This window comes from Rhinatrema bivittatum, chromosome 2 (assembly GCF_901001135.1).
Source record: "Rhinatrema bivittatum chromosome 2, aRhiBiv1.1, whole genome shotgun sequence".
NCBI classification, from domain to species: domain Eukaryota; kingdom Metazoa; phylum Chordata; class Amphibia; order Gymnophiona; family Rhinatrematidae; genus Rhinatrema; species Rhinatrema bivittatum.
Window position 1 is genome coordinate 56255922 of NC_042616.1, and position 17959 is coordinate 56273880.

Below are 17959 nucleotides of genomic sequence, written 5' to 3' on the forward strand. Positions count from 1 at the left end.
AGTCTCTGTGATGCCAATTATGTCAATCTCATCATTTGCTGTTATATACTCGAACTCTCCCATCTTACTTCTTAAACTTCTGGGATTGGCATACAGACATTTCAAAGTGTGTTTTTTGTTTGTATTAACAACCTGCTTTTCAGTTGTTAGGGATAATTCGGAAATCATTAGCTTCGGTGATTTTTTACATATAGGCACATGGACTATGTTGGCTTTTAATGGATCCTCTCTGTTGGGATGCCCTAACTCTCCTATTTCATTAGTATCCTTCAAGGATACATTTCTCCGAACCATGCACTGCTGAGTGACTGTCGGCTTTTCCCCTTGTTCTAGTTTAAAAGCTGCTCTATCTCCACAAACTTGGCCTTTATGGGATGGTAGCAAGAATGTAGCCACTGAGTTAAAAAAGCCAAATGATGGTCCACATAGCATTTATAAAGAGTTCTGATTTTCCTCTCAAAATTTAGGTGTGGGAACCAGAAAGCAGCAATACTAACTACAGATGAGACCTGTATAGGCCAAAAGGAAGGAAGGAATAGAGTCCTGTCAACTGGAAATGAGAAATGAGCAATGGCAGGCTGGCGTATGCAGACTGGAAGAGAATTGGGAGAGCCAACACTGGCCCACCCAGGCTAGAAGAGATGAGCCTGCATTGGCCTTCGCCTGCACAGCCCAAACAAAGGAGAGGGTAGTGAGGGTCTAGTGGAGCCTGAATGAGTGAGATACACAACAAAGCATGGGAAAAGGTAGGAGGGAGCTGGGCCCTCAAGCCTTATAGAATGTTTCTTTGAGTCTTGTTGAAAATGGTCTCCTTGGTTACCTTTGATAAAAGGAAAGGGTATATCTGTGTCTAAAACTATTACTCTTCCAATCTGGAGGGAGCAATGAGAGCAGAAGACTTTGCTGATAGCTGAAGAGAATCAGTGAGTTTGCTTTACTGGATAATTTGGGACTTAAAGTTTGTGGGAGAGTAAAATTGTGGGGAAAATTAATCTTTAGTTTGTGTGCTTAATTAAAAAGGAAAGGTAGGTCATTTTTAAGTGTGTATGTCTGATAAAAAGAAAATACATAAGACTTGCTATACTAGATCAGACCAAAGGTCCTTCAAGCCCAGTGTCCTGTTTCCAATAGTGCCCAATCCAGGTCACAAGTATCTGGCAAGATCCCAAAAGGTCAGTAGATTCTATGCTGCTTATTCCAGGGATAAGCAGTGAATTTCCCCAAGGCCACCTTAATGGTTTATGGACTTTTCCTCCAGGAACTTGTCCAAACCTTTTTTTTAATCCCAGCTATACTAACAACTTTACCACATCCTTCAGTAGTGAATTCCAGAGTTTAATTATGCATTGAGTAAAAAAAAAAAATTACCTAGGTGATTTTTAAGTGTGTTTGCCTGTGTTGAATAAGGTGAGAGAGAATTGTGATTGATTTGAATAGATGATAGTTGTTAAATAGGAACAGTAGTACAAGGTTATGTTGGCAAACTGAAGTATCATCAAAGGGATTTAATAGTAATTTGCCTTTGAAGCACAAAATATGTAGCAGAGAAAGAGCTTAGGAGTCCTTAATTCTGAGAGCACATTGAGAGCAGAAGATTTTTCTGGTGGCTGGAGAGAATTGGTGAGTATTGTTTTACTGGCTAATTTTGGGACTTAAAACTTACCTACCTTCCTTTTTAATTAAGAATGCAAACTAAAGATTAATTTACCCCACAATTTCACTCTCCCACAAACTTTTAAGTGTTTGCCTGAGAAAAAGAAAGGAAAGATAGGTATGTAATGGCCCCTATTGGCGCATTACTAGTAGTGCCCTGGGTAAACTCCATTTTGCTAGGGATAGATTAGAGTGAAGTATTGAGGGAAAGAACCATTAGGTACAGCCCTCCCTTTGAGGGTGCTGGGATGGCCACCCTCCTGGTAGTTAATAAAAGAGCTCTCAGGGCAGTGAGAGTTACTTTTGGAGTTAGTGGTGTGTGGAACTTTTTCTGAGTTGGATTGTTGGGGCCTGCTCTTAGAACTCAAACTCTGCTTGGAGTCCGAGAGTCAGGTCGGGGATCTGCCCTGCCTATCCACTCCCTGGTAGGTAAGGACTATATCCCAGATGTGTGTTTGGTATTTTTCAGAGATTTTAATTTGTAAGAAGTCTGGCAAGGGAGGATACTGGGAACAATCTCTTTCGAAGTCCCAGGCTAGGAAAGATCTGCCCTTCTGCACCCTTAGTAAAAACAGAGGATTGGTGGTGACCCAAAGTCAAGGCCTTTCAGATGTTTTGCCTCCATTCTTTGGGGAGAAGAATTTTGTTGAGAGGATCAGGGAGAAAATTTTGGATGCCCCTCTTCCTTCCCTTCCAAGGAACATCTGGAGCTGCTTGCTCCTGAGGGGATCCCTCTCATCAGGGATTCAACTGAGAAAAAAGAGCAGAACTGTCAACTAACATTGAGTAAGAGCCATTTGAGAGCACTGAGGACACCCATCCAGGAGTCTTCAATCCTGGAGAGAAAGAGAATTGTGACTCTGTGTAGACCCATGCAAAGAAAGAGGTAAAAGACTGTAAGCAAAGAGTAAAGCTGTGGTGCTGAGGGCTGAGTTTATTGTGCCGTATTTCACCCAATTACCCATCAGTAAAGACTTTATTTTTGGATACTACATCAGTGGTTCCAGTGTATTATATGGCACAGCACATAAGAAAGATAATCGCTCCTCTCCCAGGGAAAGGAAGGTACAATAAGTCACTCCTGTCACTCTGGGCCCTGAATGATGTCTTTTCCTCCCACCAATAAAGAACCCGAACCCTGGGGGAAAGAGTCTTTGCAAAAGCTAGCTAGCCTGAGTACAGAGGCGTACCTTGAGTATTTGGCACCTGGGGCGGATACTTCTTTGGCAAACCTCCTCCAGTATATAATTTTAAAATTTCCTAAACATCGAAAAAATTTCAAAACATAGAAACATAGAAATGACGGCAGAAGAAGACCAAATGGCCCATCCAGTCTGCCCAGCAAGCTTCCCTCATTTCTTCTCCCATACTTATCTGTTTCTCTTAGCTCTTGGTTCTAATTCCCTTCCACCCCCGCCATTAATGTAGAGAGCGGTGGAGGAGCTGCATCCAAGTGAAATATCTAGCTTGATTAGTTAGAGGTAGTAGGAGTAGTAACCGCCGCAATAAGCAAGCTACACCCATGCTTATTTGTTTTTACCCAGATTATGTTATACAGCCCTTATAGGTTGTTTATCTTCTCCCCTGCCGTTGAAGCAGGGAGCTATGCTGGATATGCGTGAGGTATCAGTTTTTTTCTTCTCCCCTGCCGTTGAAGCAGAGAGCTATGCTGGATATGCATCGAAAGTGAAGTATCAGGCACATTTGGTTTGGGGTAGTAACCGCCGTGACAAGCCAGCTACTCCCCGCTTTGTGAGTGTGAATCCTTTTTTCTTCTCCCCTGCCGTTGAAGTTATGCTGGATATGCGTGATACAGCAGATACATCAAAAAACACCCAGTAATTAAAACTAATAAGGATTTTAAAAATCTCCCACTCTCCATATGTGTCATCCTAAGATTGTTGTAGACTCGGGACAGACATACACATACAGTGAGAGACAGATGGAACGTGTGTATATGAGAGACACGCACATGCACTTTCTCTATACCTCTCACACAGATTTGCTTCCTCCATCTCTCTTACACACATGCTTCCTCTGTGTCAATCTCACACAATAACACACATACACACACACAACGCTTCCTCTCTCTCTCTAGCTCTCTTTCATACATGCAGACAAAAACTGGAAAAGCAGAAAATCAGTATTCCTCAAAACAATACAATCAAGAAATATAAATCAGAATAGTAAAACCATACTGAAAAATATACATTTCAAAACAGCTGATGAATAGAATAATAATAATTAGAAGCTCCTGCACACATTTTTAAAAATTTCCCAAACATCGATGAAATATTTCAAAACAGACATCAAATAATTCCCAGTAATTAAAAGAAAAGATTTTAATTAAAAATCCCCCCACTCTCCACACCTGTCACCCTGAGATTGTCGTGAACTAGGGGTACACACACACAGAGACACAAACAAAATATGCTCCCGCTGTCTCTCACACACATGCACGCTTGGTGTGTGTGTAAAAGAGACAGACACACGTTTCCCTCCATCTCTCTCACATACACACGCTTCCTCTTTATCTCTCACACAGGATTCCTGTCTCACACACGCACATGCTTCCTCTCTCTCACCTCTCACCCCCACTCCCTCTTCCATACACTCACCATCTGATACACACATCCACACCCAAACACCCTCTCATACATGTACACTCTTTCTCATACACTGGCACTTACTCTCACAGGGCTAGTCTCTCCCTTCTTCATCCGCTGGCAGCACCTCTGGGTCTGTTCTTCTGTCGCCGGCTCCCGGAGTGCCAGCAGCAAAGCTGAGCCGCACCAGCTCCAGGAATTGCCGGCGGCTCTGTTGGCCTCTAGTACTGCAACTCCTTGCTTTTGCTGGTGGGGTTTCCCCCATCACGTCACTGTTCCGCGCCGCCACTAGACCTTAATGCCAGCAGCATTGGCACCCTTTCCCCTGTTGCCACCCCGGGCTGACCCCTCCTTGCCCCCTCCTAAGCATGCTTCTGCCTGAGTGATCCAGCCATGAAGAGACTAGCAGATTTTTTTACAGCCGCATCAGAATGCAGTCAGCTCCCCGGGATGGGGTTATAGGTAAATTTAAGAGTCATTCTTTGTCTCCCACCTACTCCTAAGCACATTCTTTGATTTATAGACACTCTATTCCATTTGAGGATGAGAGATTTTCACACCAAAAATCAGTTGGGGATGTATCGAATTCAGTGAGTGATCCAGCCCTTATCAATAGATGAATTATTGTATGCATACAGGTAATTGCCAAATTAACATTAAATATACCGCATACATTTTAAGAACTTGCGTTCACACATCCCTACTCCCTTAGCAAACTAAATTAAATAAGAACACATAATATTAAGATGCAGACAGAGTCCAGCAATGAGATAGAGGCTTTCTAGTCTTTTGCACTGAGGGCCACATGTATGATTATCTGCCACTTGGTGAGAGATTGTGTGCACCGGTGCAAAGAGCACCTGGCTGTCAGAGAATGAGTACGATCACTGGAGGCTAGAGTAGCAGACAGGTATAGAGGAGACCTTCAGGGACATAGCCAAGTCCCAACTCCAGTCTGGCAGCCCGTGTGCTGCCTTGGAGGAGCAAGGTCACCTGGACAGAGATCAAGTGGCTAGGACCTGCATTAACCTTGCACATCAAGGATGAGTCTCCAAGGGATTGTGCCCATAAGGGAATGGTTAGGTCTGCCATCATTGTTGGTGATTCTGTCTTCAGGAGTGTAGATGGGGATGGGTGGCTGGTGGACGTGTGGATCACTTGGTAGCTTACCTGCCTGGTGTGAAGGTGGAGGACCTCAGAGGTCGCCTAGACATGGGTTTAAACAGTTCTGGGGAAGAGCTGGTTGTCGTTGTACATAGAAAGATGTGAGAGGAAGGTTCTGGAAACCAAATTTAAGCTTTTAGGTATAAAATTGAAATCCAGAACCTCTAGGATATCATTCTCGGACATGCTCCCTGTTCACATGCAGGACCCCAGAGATAGGCAGAGTGCTGGAGTCTCAATGCATGGTTAAGACAATAGTGCAGAGAAGAGGGCTTTAATTTTGTTAGGAATTGGGCAAATTTTTGGGGAAAGGGGGAGAACTTTTTCAAAAGGATGGAGACTACTTTAACCAGGGAGCACTGAGAGGAGAGGATCACCTTGCTGGTGGCTGAAAGAAATCAGTAAGTTTTTGCTCGGGAAATTTTCTTTTTTAAAAGTAATCATTAATCATCACTGAGGAAAAGTATTGGGGCGAAGTTAACTATTTGGGAATATTATTTAGTGTATTTGTGTGTTTGTGCTTTGAATAGTAAGGCAGCGAATAAACAGAAGTTAGACTATTTGTATTTTTAAATAGTCAGGCAGCTAATACGCAGAAGTTAGTGTTTGTATATTAAAAACAAAACAAAAAAAAAGGTAGTCAAAAGCTAAAAATAAGCTAGGAGCAGTGAATACCTAAGTAAAAAAGTTAAAAAAATTCAGTTACTCACCTTGGAAAGGTGTTAAGGTAGTGTGATTTGGTTTGATTAGGTACCAACATTTGTTAATCAAGAGAGCAGTGAGTCACTCTGGCTGACTAACTGAAGTTAGACTGTTTGTGTGAGAGCATTTGTGTGTGATTGAGAGCTTGTATATAAGAGATCATGTGTGTGATTGAGAGAGAGACTGGTCAGGGAGGTGGTGTGTTTCTGTCTGCTCAATACTGTAAAGTGCGGCCACTGTTCCCCTGCTCCTAACCTGCTTTCTACTCACTTTCCGCCCACGTTAGACCTTCCTGCGACACACTATCCCCTTTAACCGATTCTTACCGCCTCTTTAAATCCCCAGGTAACCCCTTCCGCACGCGGCATGTATATCAGATGTAAACGAGCGAATTAGCTATTCCCTCCCATACAGTAACACGCGCCCCGACTATCGCTATTTTACCCTGCCATTTTGCCCCGCGTTTAACCTGCTAACTTACCGCCTATCCATACCCCTGCGTTAAAGGCAAGGGTTAAGGGTGGACAGCAAACTTTCCCACAAAAGAAAACCTAAAAACCTAAAATGGGTATAAATACCTTGGATGTCACTTTCCGAATCCCCCATCTCCACGCCGGCGGGCGGGCATGCTGTCATTGAGGCGGGAGCCGGCGGGCGGGTGGGCGCGTGTTCATCCAGGCGGCGGCGCGTTCATCCAGGCGGCAGTGGGAGCCTTGGGCGCACGTTTATCCAGGCGGCAACGGTGGGAGCCAGCGGGCGCGCGTTCATCCAGGCGGCGGCGGGAGCGCGTTCATCCAGGCGGCGGCGGGAGTGCGTTCATCCAGGCGGAGGGAGCCGGCGGCGAAAGCGGCCTCCAGCAGCCCCCGCCGGCAGTGAATGAATGCACGCCTGTGTATGCCCGTGCAATTTCGGCGCTCAAGGCAGGGCATTAGAGAACGCCGACGTCACATGCCGTGACGTCAAACGTCGTGACGTCAGGCCTTGAGCGCCGAAATTGCACGGGCGTACACAGGCGTGCATTCATTCACTGCCGGCGGGGGCTGCTGGAGGCCGTTTGCGCCGCCGGCTCCCTCCGCCTGGATGAACGCACGCCCGCCCACCGGGTCCCGCCGCCACCGCCTGGATGAACGCGCGCCCACCGGCTCCCGCCGCCGCCTGGATGAACGCGCTCCCGCCGCCGCCCGCCTCGATGACAGCACGCCCGCCCGCCGGCTCCCGTCTTGATGACAGCACGCCTCGAACTCGCTCCCGCCTCGAACGCGCGCTCGCCGGCTCCCGCCACTAAGTTTACTTTTTTTACACTTTATTCCCTTTTGTTTTAATTTTCGCTCTGCGCCTTGCTTCGGGAGGGGGGGAACCATCCACTTCCTGGTACCTGTCATTTCAAATGTCAGTTGAAATGACATTTGAAATGACAGGTACCAGCGCACCCAGGATACTGTATAGGAGCTGTATTAAGCGCCTATACAGTAAAATGGGTTGCGCGGACCTAACGCTTCGCAGACGCGGCTTGCATTTGCAAGCAGTTTAAATAGAGTATCGAGCGGTATGTGAGCAGGACTGTGCGTGCGGCGAAGGAGGGTGCGCCCGGCACTGCCGCACTCTTTCTAACGCGGCCTTACTGTATCGACCTGTATGTGAGAGAGAGAGTGGTCAGGAAGATGAGAGAGACCGAGACTGGTCGTGGAGTCTAATTGGGGAGGTGTGTGTGTGTGAGTGACTGGTTATGGGCGCTAAGGAAGAGGACTGTGAGGACAGAGCTTCAGCCACTGTTGCTTCTGGTGAGTGCTATTGGCCTGGAAGGGAAAGAAGTAGGAGAGTTGCTGGAGAGGGTAAGTAAAGGTGGCTTTTTAAATTTATTGACTGCCATTTTAATTATTGGGTATTATGCGATGTCTGCTGTTTTGAAATATTTTATTGATATTTGGACATGTTTTAATTTTTATGAGTATTTAATTGTTGGATATTATTCTGTTCAGCAGTTTTGTAACGTTTTTAGTATAGCTTTACAATTATTTCTGTGTGGGGCTCTATAGCAGCTTGGCTTATTCTGTTTTCCCAATAAGAAATGTATTAGTGTTTAGAGCCTGGTTTAATAGTTGTATTTCTTAGATAGGGTTGTTACTGTTTGAGTGTGTTCCATAATACAGGTGTAACTTTGTGTGGGTTAGTTTGTGTGCATTATTGCAAATCCTGAGAGTCTGTTATGTGCTTTCCCACAGGACAAGCAGGATGGTAGGCCTCACATATGGGTGATATTACAGGATGGATCCCAATCACGGAACACTTTTGTCAAAGTTTCCAGAACTTTGACTGGCAACTACCGGGCATACCCAGCATGGCACTAAACCTGCAGCCAGCAGGGGTCCCTCTTCAGTCTTCTTTTTCCGCACAGCAGTAGCCACGCGGGTTAAGGAGCTCCACAGAGATTCCTGACAGGAATTTTCCTCACGGAATTACTAAAAACTTTCATACCCCACAGGGGTCCCTCCTTCGAATTTTTGACTCCGCGGTACTCCGGTAAGTTTTTTACCCGGTTTTGATCGATTCCCATCGAGTTTGGCCCTCGTGGTCTACTGGCCGTCGACCGTACCGCGGCTAAATTTTTCAAAGGCCATGGCGTCAGGGTTCCTTCGGTGCCCGGACTGTACTCGTACCATGTCCATTACAGACCCGCATAAAGTCTGTGTAATGTGTCTCGGGTGCAAGCATGATGCCCTGATTTGCACCAAATGTGCCTTAATGACACCAAAAGATCACAAGGCCAGAATGGAGAAAATGGAACTTCTCTTCCATTCTCAAACTCCGACACAGTCTATTGCATCGATGTCGTCTGAACCGGCACTGTCCACTTCGCACCAGTATCGGCCACCGGCTGGTGACCGTCGACGACTTCTCGGCCTTCAACTAACTCTACTCCCCCTCAGGACCGAGGGGATCATAGAGAGAAACATCGGCATTGACACCGCAAGTCTCGCACCATCGAGGAAGAAAAATCTTCAACCTCACCATCGTCCAAGCCGCCATCAAAGAAACCCCATCCAGAAAAGGCACCGATCCTTTCTGCGACCGAGTCACCGAAGCACCCCTCACCCAGACGGGTATCGGGAGCCGCGACTCCGCCTTTAATGGTGGTCCCTCCGGCTATGCCTCTGCCTCCTTCTTCCCTTCCGGAGCCGGGGCTGCTTGCTCCAAGTCTCCATGAAAAACTAGACCAGACGGTTCAGGAGGCCATCGATAAGGCGATGCACAGACTTCAAGTCCCTCCGCCACCGAAACCGAATCGATGGTCCCTCCGCCACCGAAACCGGATCGGTGGTCGGTTCCACAGTCGACATGACTGTGGAACCGACCACCGATCCGATTCCGGCAGCAATGGCACCGCTGCTCTCGAAGATAGAAGCGCTTACAGCCGCTTTTCCACCGATGGATCCTGGGTCGCTGATGGCTCCAGTGCCTTCCCCGCTTACCCTGTCATCGGGAGGGGAAACACCGTTCTGCATTCCTCCATCGGGAGTTCTTCCAATGCCGCAACCATCGATGCAGATGCGCCCATCAGCACCACGAATCCATCCATCGATGCCCTCAATGCCTTCATCGGTGCCTCTAGCACTTCCCTCGATGCCTTCAGAACTTAGACCAGGACCTTCAGGAATACCATCGTCCCGTCCTTCTCAGGCTCCTAGAGGGCAGGTCCTGATCCCTATGACACCTGGACCGACGATTCTTCTCAAGACACTGATGACTTGCCATCGCCGCCTTCTCCTACTGAAAGCAGGAAGCGTTCTCCCCCAGAGGACCTATCCTTCATAAATTTTGTGAAGGAAATGTCTGAATTGGTTCCCTTCCAATTGCAGACTGAACAAGATGACAGACATCGAATGGTGGAGCTCTTAAAATTCCTGGATGCTCCCAAGGAAATAACCTCCATCCCTATTCACCAGGTTCTTTTGGATCTCCTCAAAAAGAACTGGGAACACCCTGATTCTGTTGCTCCAGTCAACAGAAAAGTTGTAGATGAATCACCAACTATGAAAATGATACCACTTTTTTGGTCCAGTCAGCCCCAGGATTCCAGAAACCTCAGCTGGATCACCAATCTATGGTGGTAGAATCTGCCCAAAAAAGGGCAAAAAGATCAAAACCCCACTCTTCCTTTCTCCCAGGTAAGGAATAGAAATTCCTGGATGCCATTGGCCGGTGTGTCTTCCAGAGATCAATGCTTATCTCTCGGATCGCCTCCTACCAGCTATATATGACCCAGTACAACAAGGTCTTATTCAAGCAGATACAGGACTTTGCAGAGTCCCTGCCTCAGCAATTCCAAGAACAACTTCTAACCCTAGTACACAAGGGTTTTGAGGCAGGGAAGCATGCAATAAGATCTTCTTATGATATCTTTGACACCGCTTACAGGGTATTTGCAACTGCTATTTCGGAAAGAAGATGGGCCTGGCTTAAGTCTTCGGACTTGCACCCTGAAGTACAAGACAGATTATCTGATCTGCCCTGCATAGGAGACAATCTGTTTGGGGAACAGACTCAGCGGACGGTGGCGGAACTCAAGGACCATCATGAGACCCTTCGCCAGCTCTCTCTGATGCCCTCTGAGTATTCCTCCAAACAGCCTTTCAGGAAGGATACTAAAAAGTCATTCTTCCGTACAAAGAAGGTCCTATCCACCGCAGTCTAGGACTCGTTCCACCAGACCTTTCCAAAAGGCCCAATCTCGTCAACCTCGTAAACAAAAGTTGCAAGCAGCTCCTCAGCCGGGCCCTGCTTCCGGTTTTTGACTCCTGCATAGAGAGCAGCAGCCAGTTTCCACTGCCTCAGATACCAGTGGGAGGTCGATTGTGACATTTCAACCACAGGTGGCACACATTCACCTCAGACCAGTGGGTCCTTACCATAATCTCTCAAGGTTATCGCCTGAACTTTCTCTCCATTCCACCGGACTCCCCACCTCTACCGGCATGGAGAACATCCGACTTCTCACTACTCCTGGAGCAGGAGGTCTCCCTCCAGTCCAGAGCAATAGAACCAGTACCTTACTCTCAACAAGGCCTAGGATTCTATTCCCAGTACTTTCTAATCCCCAAAAATTCGGGAGGCGTTTGTCCAATTCTGGACCTACGTGCCCTCAACAAGTACCTCCAACGAGAAAAGTTCAAGATGGTAACCTTGGGTTCCCTCCTTCCTCTTCTGCAAAGAGGAGACTGGCTCTGCTCTCTCGATCTCCAAGATGCGTACACGCACATTGCAATAAATCCATCTTACCGCAGGTCCTGAGATTTCTAGTAGGCCACAACCACTATCAATACAGAGTGCTCCCATTCGGCCTGGCATCTGCACCATGAGTCTTCACCAAGTGCCTCGTAGTAGTAGCAGCCTTCCTCAGGACTCAAGGTGTTCACATCTGCCCCTATCTAGACGATTGGTTGATCAGGGCTCCCACTCAGCAAGCTGCTCTGTCGTCCCTACGTCTTACTTTACACACTCTGATTTTGCTAGGATTTCTTGTCAACTACGCAAAATCCTGCTTAGTCCCTTCTCAAACTTTATCATTCATAGGGGCAGACTTGGACACCTTGCAGGCAAAGGCATTTCTGCCTCAACAGCGAGCTCTCATTCTCATCTCCCTCGCACACCAGCTACAGTCTCAGCAACGCACGACTGCACGCCACTTCCTCATCCTACTAGGACACATAGCGTCCTCAGTACAGCTTACCCCAATGGCCCGCTTGGCCCTGAGAGTCATGCAGTGGACTCTAAGGTCACAATGGACTCAGTCCGTCCCACCTCTATCAACCACTGTCCACATCACCGACTCAATCTGTCAGTCTCTAGCCTGATGGAAAAATCAGATCAATCTCCTCCAAGGCCTGCCCTTCCAGGCTCCAGAGCCTCAAATAATTCTCACCACCGATGCTTCCAACCTCGGCTGGGGAGCCCATGTGGCCAATTTGCAAACACAAGGAACTTGGTCTCCAGAGGAAGCCAAACACCAAATCAATTTCCTGGAGCTTCGAGCAATCAGATATGCTCTCAGGGTATTTCAGGATCGCCTTTCCAATCAGGTCATCCTGATTCAGACGGACAATCAGGTAGCCATGTGGTACATCAACAAACAGGGAGGGACGGGTTCCTTCCTACTGTGTCAGGAAACTGTGCAGATATGGGCGGAGGCCCTCTCCCACTCGATGTACCTCAGGGCCACCTATTTGCCAGGAGTGGACAATGTGTTGGCGGACAACCTAAGTCACGCTTTTCATCCGCACGAGTGGTCCCTCAACCCCTCAGTAGCGGACGCAATATTCCAACTTTGGGGTCATCCTCGCATTGACCTCTTTGCGTCACCTCAAAACTGCAAGGTAGAGAACTTTTGCTCTCTCACTCGCAGCCAACACTCACAGCCAAGAGATGCGTTCTCCCTCTCATGGGCAACCGGTCTCCTATATGCATTCCTCTTTGGAACTCCCTCCCTCCAGATCTCCGCACAGAAACATCCACCCCAAAATTCAAAAAGAAACTAAAAACATTGCTTTTTCAACAAGCCTACCTTCCCTCTACTCCCACCACTTGATGTATGAAAACCATTTGTCCATATGACTGTTGACTCTCATGTAAATATATTGTACATTATTTCTCAATTACTATTAATTTGTTTACTTTATCTGTTGTAATACCCATTTAACTTTTAATTTTAGTTTCCGTTCCATGTAAAGGCACCGCCTGTTAGTTCTGAGTTAAATGTACACCGATAACGATGTGCAAACGGCTGTCTGTATATAAAAAATGTTAAATAAATAAATTCCCTCCACTTCTCTCGAAGACTCTCGTGAAGTTAAGTCAGGACAAAAGGATGCATGATCCTGATAGCACCTCACTGGCCTCGCCAAGTGTGGTATCCAATACTGCAGGATCTCTCCATTCGCAGGCACATTCCCTTGGGAATGGACCCGCTTCTGATCACTCAGAACGGCAGGTGCCTAGGCCACTCCAATCTTCAAGCTTTGTCCCTGACGGCCTGGATGTTGAAAGGTTAATTCTTCAGCCACTTAACCTTTCGGAGCCAGTTTCCTGTATCCTGATTGCTTCATGGAAGCCTTCCACGAGAAAGTCTTACCTATACAAATGGAACAAGTTTAAGTCATGGTGTTCTTCTCAATCCCTTGATCCCTTTACCTGTTCCACCATGAAGTTTCTAGACTATCTCTGGCACTTGTCAGAATCAGGTCTAAAAACTTCCTCCATCAGAATGCATGTCAGTGCGGTGGCCGCCTTCCATAAAAGTGTCGGATGTTCCTATTTCAGTACAACCCCTTGTAACACATTTTCTGAAAGGCTTGCTTCACCTCAAGTCTCCACTATGCCCTCCGGCCCCTTCTTGGGACCTCAATCTGGTTTTGGGTCTGCTCATTAAACCACCATTTGAGCCTCTCCAATCCTGTGATCTTCACCATCTCACATGGAAATTGATTTTTCTTTTGACAATCACATCTGCTTGCAGAGTTAGTGAGTTACAGGCCCTAGTTACCTATCCGCCTTACACTATACTTCTGCAGGACCGGGCAGTACTCCGCACTCACCCTAAGTTCTTACCTAAGGTAGTATTGGAGTTTCACATTAGACATTCCATTATACTACCTACCTTCTTTCCCAGGCCTCACTCCAATCCAGGAGAAACAGGCTCTGCATACCCTTGACTGCAAACGGGCTCTAGCGTTCTATCTAGACCGTACAGCTGCCCACAGGAAAAGCACTCAATTGATTGTCTCTTTCCATTCCATCAAATTGGGGCATCCTGTGGGTAAGCGGACTCTCTCCTCCTGGTTGGCGGACTGCATATCCTTTTGCTATCAGCAAGCAGGCATTCCGCTTCAAGACCGTGTTAAAGCACACTCTGTGAGGGCCATGGCGACTTCAGTAGCGCACCTATGCTCGGTGCCGCTTCCTGACATTTGCAGGGCTGTTACCTGGAGTTCTCTCCATACCTTTACAGCCCATTATTGCTTAGACAAGGCCGGAAGACAAGATTCCATCTTCGGCCAGTCTGTCTTGCAAAATCTTTTTACAACTTGATGTACCACCACCCTTCCACCTACCTGTTAGGGTTCAGGATGCCCTCTACCAAATTCCACCCCAGTCCTTGTGCCTATTGCACATCTTGGGTACATTTGGTGCTTTTCTCAGACATCCTCAGCTCGGTACTCACCCATATGTGAGGACTACCATCCTGCTTGTCCTATGAGAAAGCAAATGTTGCTTACCTGTAACAGGTGTTCTCACAGGTCAGCAGAATGTTAGTCATCACGAAAACCACCCACCGTCCCACGGTGTTGGGTTCGTTACGTTTTCTTATTTTATTTTTCGGCACTTCCTGTAGCTTTAAACAAGACTGAAGAGGGACCCCTGCTGGATGCAGGGCTAGTGCCATGCTGGGCATGCCCAGTAGGTGCCAGTCAAAGTTCTAGAAACTTTGACAAAAGTGTTCCGTGATTGGGCTCCATCCTGTGATGTCACCCATATGTGAGGACTAAAATCCTGCTGTCCTGTGAGAACACCTATTACAGGTAAGCAACATTTGCTATATTTCTATTTCCATTTCTCCAGGTACCCACTGCATGCAGAGTGGCCTTTTTGGTTTTCCATTCCAGTTTCTGTCTCCATATTTATAATTTGTGGTTTTTCTGTACTTCGTGAAGGTCAGTTCTGGGTGTGTGACCGAGGTGAGGTATTTTGCTAGCATGTAGGCATTTGTACCAATCTTATTTGTTGTGTTTTCTCAATAGGATATGCATTAGTGGTAAATTACTGTCTTTTCATAAGGAAGGCTATTGTGCCTGGTAGTAAAGGGAGTTTGTTTTGCTTTTACTGGGATGTCATCAGAACCAGAATATCGTTTTTGTATAGCGAGTTGTAAAGGGTAAAGCCCTAGATCTGCTCTGCACTTATTGCTGGGGGTTGAGGGGATTCCTGTGGATGCAGAGTGCATGTTTACATTTAGCCCCGTGATGGTCACATGTTCAGTGTGTTACGCATGTGTGTCCTGGCCAAAAAAATGTTGAGAACCAATGATTTAGAGATCAGTTTTCAAAACCATGTAAATTGCCACTTTGCTGATAAAATGGTGCAGTTGACTCCCTTGCAGTTTACTTGTTTTTGAAGTACTTGAAAAAGTTGGATTTTTCTTTTTTTTTGCTTCTTTGGCAAGTCTCTCCATAAGTCTCTCTTGCTTTGCCTTTTATCTTACATCTAATTTGCCAGTGCTCTATTCTGTGATCAATGTCTTTCCCAGTTTTCCAGGATAGATAACATCATGGGAAAATATCTTACACACTTTAAAGTATGCATTGAAAGAGGGACTGAAACTAAACTTAACTCCAGAATGGGGAATCTTTTGGACTTTCTAATAAGCCGATGCAATATCATTGCGTGAAAAACATGCATCCAAATTGGGTGGATGTTTTTTGAACGCACGCACACCCATCTCTCCTAGGTGTTCAGTGCAATAGACAAATTAGCTGCCGTGCTAAAAGGGATGCATGGTGGATAATTTGTGCATCCCTAGCACTCTGCCTCGGCGGGTGCCCAGGAGAGTGGCTGTGCGTCGAGCTGTGCCCGACACTTAATTTATTCACTCCTTCAGTCGGGCCATAATTTGGGAATGCTGCTTTCTGTGGTTCCTCCTATTTAGTATCGCGACAATACTAATAGGAATTAAAGCACGATTTATTTTTTTTTTTTTTTCATGAGCCCTTGAGTGCAGCATGCTTTAACACCTGCTTGCTGGCAGGCATTAAATTTGCCACATTAAAATGGGCACCTTGGCCACATGCAGTTTTTGGCATTGCAGGCTAATAGCTAATAGCTCATCGCTCAACTACATGGAATTTGCATTTGATGAGCACTATTAGCTGTGCGCTCGATTGGATGCACTAATCCTCGTATTGCATCTGGCGCGAGTATTTAAAGTTAACTATAGAAGTTATGGTTCCCTTTAAAACAATATGTGAAAGGTACATTAGTTTACACTGTATCTTATAACAGCAAGCAAATTTTAGTTATGTAATTAGACTGAAAGATTGCTCCTTCAAATTCATTTTTCATTCTTTCACATTTCTTTTTTAAGATTATTTTTAAACTTATTGCTATGGGCTGATCTGAAAGACTACAGAAAACCTGACTGATATCTCACAAAAGTAATAAATTGTTGAAGAAAATTGTTTTCTAGTCTGTGGAATTTACAAATAAGATTAGTTTTAAAATAATGCTCAGTTAAACATGACTCAGAAGACTGAGGGGGGAATTCTGTTACCCATATAGCTAACTTAATCAGACACTATCACCATAGCCATTATTGTAAGAACATGTAAGTCTTGTAAATCACTTACTGGATTTGTTTTGCTTTCACATAGCTGATGGAGCAGAAGAAGAGAAAATGGAAACTGAAACAGAGACACCACCTCAGGAAAAGGTAAGAGAATCTTTTGAACAGATATGAATAATGGTAAATTCCAGGGGTTTCCATACAAAACTAGTCTTAACGTGCATTCTCTATATAGGTTTTTAGGGAGATTAGGAAGTATATGAAGAGACAAAGTAATTGCTGAAAGGTGCAGTCCTCTGAAAGAATGTATTCTGAGATCACGGAACCTGAAAGTACAATGCAAACCTATCTAGTGAAATTTGAGTACTGAATATTCATCTGTGTGCTGCTGTAAATCTATTACTGTTTTCATTCTTTGTGTTAGAAATCTAAGAAGTTTTCGGTGCAGTAGTTCCCAAACCTGTTCTCAGGAGCCTGCAGTCTGTCGTGGTTCAGAATATCCATGATGAATATGAATGAGAGAGATTTGCCTATGACCCAGTAAATTCATCCTATGCTTATTCATTGCGGCTATCCTGAAACCTCTTTGGAATTCAGAGGCCTGGTTTGGGAATATATGTAGCTGTAGAATAATAATTGGGGGGCTGGGTTTTTTTTACCATACATTTATGCAGATGATGTGCAAATTTTGGTCCCTTTGAGAGTGAACCAAGTTGAATGTTATCAGAAATTAGTAAATTGTTTGGATTCCTTGAAAACCTGGTTAAATCAGAATAAAATTTCCTGGTTTTAAATACCAGGAAAACAGACGTTTTGTTTTTAGGAAAAGGAAAGCAAATGTTGCTTACCTGATGTAACAGGTGTTCTCACAGGACAGCAGGATGTTAGTCCTCACAAATGGGTGACATCGAGGATGGAGCCCAACCACGGAAAACTTCTGTCAAAGTTTCAGGAACTTTGACTGGCCCCTACTGGGCATGCCCAGCACGGCACTAACCCTGCAGCCAGCAGGGGTCTCCCTTCAGTCTTGTTTTGATAGCTACAGGCAGTGCTGAAAAATAAAATAAACGAACCCAACACCGCGGGGTGGCGGGCGGGTTTCGTGAGGACTAACATCCTGCTGTCCTGTGAGAACACCTGTTACATCAGGTAAGCAACATTTGCTTTCTCACAGGACAAGCAGGATGGTTGTCCTCACAAATGGGTGAGTACCGAGCTGAGGATGTCCTGACATGCACCAAATGTACCCAACGGCGTGCAACAGGCACAACAACTGGGGTGGAATTTGGTAAAGGACATCCGCACCCTACCGGGAAGGTGGAAGGGTGTTGGTACATCAAGTTGGAAAAAGGTTTCGCAAGACAGATTGGCCGAAGATGGAATCTTGTCTTCCAGCTTTATCCAAACAATAGTGGGTTGCAAAGGTATGGAGGGAACTCCAGGTTGCAGCTTTGCAGATGTCAGGAAGCGGCACCGATCGAAGGTGTGCTACTGAAGTCGCCAA

The 17959-nt window shown here is 45.9% G+C and overlaps 1 protein-coding gene across 3 annotated transcripts in view; it reads left to right on the forward strand.

The window, feature by feature from the left end:
* Positions 1-17959, forward strand: part of SMARCC1 (SWI/SNF related, matrix associated, actin dependent regulator of chromatin subfamily c member 1) — a 557827-nt gene that overhangs the window by 387106 nt on the left and 152762 nt on the right. For all 3 annotated transcript variants that reach the window (XM_029588188.1, XM_029588187.1, XM_029588189.1), the window contains one exon: positions 16544-16602. In XM_029588188.1, coding sequence (XP_029444048.1) covers positions 16544-16602 — 59 coding nt within the window. The remainder of the gene's footprint in view (positions 1-16543; positions 16603-17959) is intronic.